General features: G+C 61.3%; 1 protein-coding gene across 1 annotated transcript in view; it reads left to right on the plus strand.

Moving 5' to 3' along the window:
* The window catches only part of GCN1 (GCN1 activator of EIF2AK4), an 82964-nt gene that overhangs the window by 78000 nt on the left and 4150 nt on the right, over window positions 1-814 (plus strand). The window contains exon 55 of the mRNA XM_014588973.2: window positions 601-697. Within this exon, the coding sequence (XP_014444459.1) occupies window positions 601-697 (97 nt within the window). The remainder of the gene's footprint in view (window positions 1-600; window positions 698-814) is intronic.

The raw sequence follows: 814 nt of genomic DNA on the forward strand, positions 1-814 counted from the left end.
GGGGTCACGGCGGCACCTGCCGCTGCCTTGGCGCGGGTCCCGGGGGGAACGCGCTGAGCCCGGGAGGGCCCGCGCAAGTCTCGCCGCTGGTCGCAGCCATGGTGCGGGGCCCGGGGGGCCCGGAGTTTTCCTTTTTTTGGAGAGGTTTTTGCTATAGGGCGTGTGTACTCGCCAGAAAGCGAGAGAGAGACAGACAGACAGAAAGCAAGAAATCACCCCCCAGGGGGGATGGCCACGCCACATTCCCTTCTCCTCCATCCTCCTCTCTTGGGCACGCACGCACACCGCACCCGGCATGAGTTTAAGCCACCGGGTCCGGGACTTGAACCGTGATCGACTACATGAGAGTCTAGCAACATAGCCATTACGCCGACTGCTGGTCCCCACACTGGAGTTTTCTAGAGTCAAGTGAGGCGCTGGGGTGTTTTAACTCTGCACCAAATGGTGGTTTGATTGATTGGCAGCTCCCATCTGGCACTTGGAACCCAAGCGCCTGGGTTTTGTGTTCCCACGTGGATCTGTGCCACCTGCTTCCCTGTCCCTTCCTTGGGTGTTGCAGTTGCCTGCTGCACCCCCGTTGACCCCATCTCTGCCCTGCAGGACCACACTCGAGTCTCCTCGGCCGGCTGCCTGGGGGAGCTGTGTGCCTTCCTGCCTGAAGAGGAGCTCCACACGGTCCTCCAGCAGTGCCTACTGGGTAGGTGCCCTGTGTGCACCTGGGCTCCCCTGCAGCAAGGGCTCTCGGCCCTGCAGAGAGTCCATGGGTACCAGTCTCCCCCTCTCAGAAACTCTTCTACAGTTGCTCCACTCTTTC

This window comes from Tupaia chinensis, unplaced genomic scaffold (assembly GCF_000334495.1).
Source record: "Tupaia chinensis unplaced genomic scaffold, TupChi_1.0 Scaffold000320_1, whole genome shotgun sequence".
In the NCBI taxonomy this organism is placed as follows: domain Eukaryota; kingdom Metazoa; phylum Chordata; class Mammalia; order Scandentia; family Tupaiidae; genus Tupaia; species Tupaia belangeri.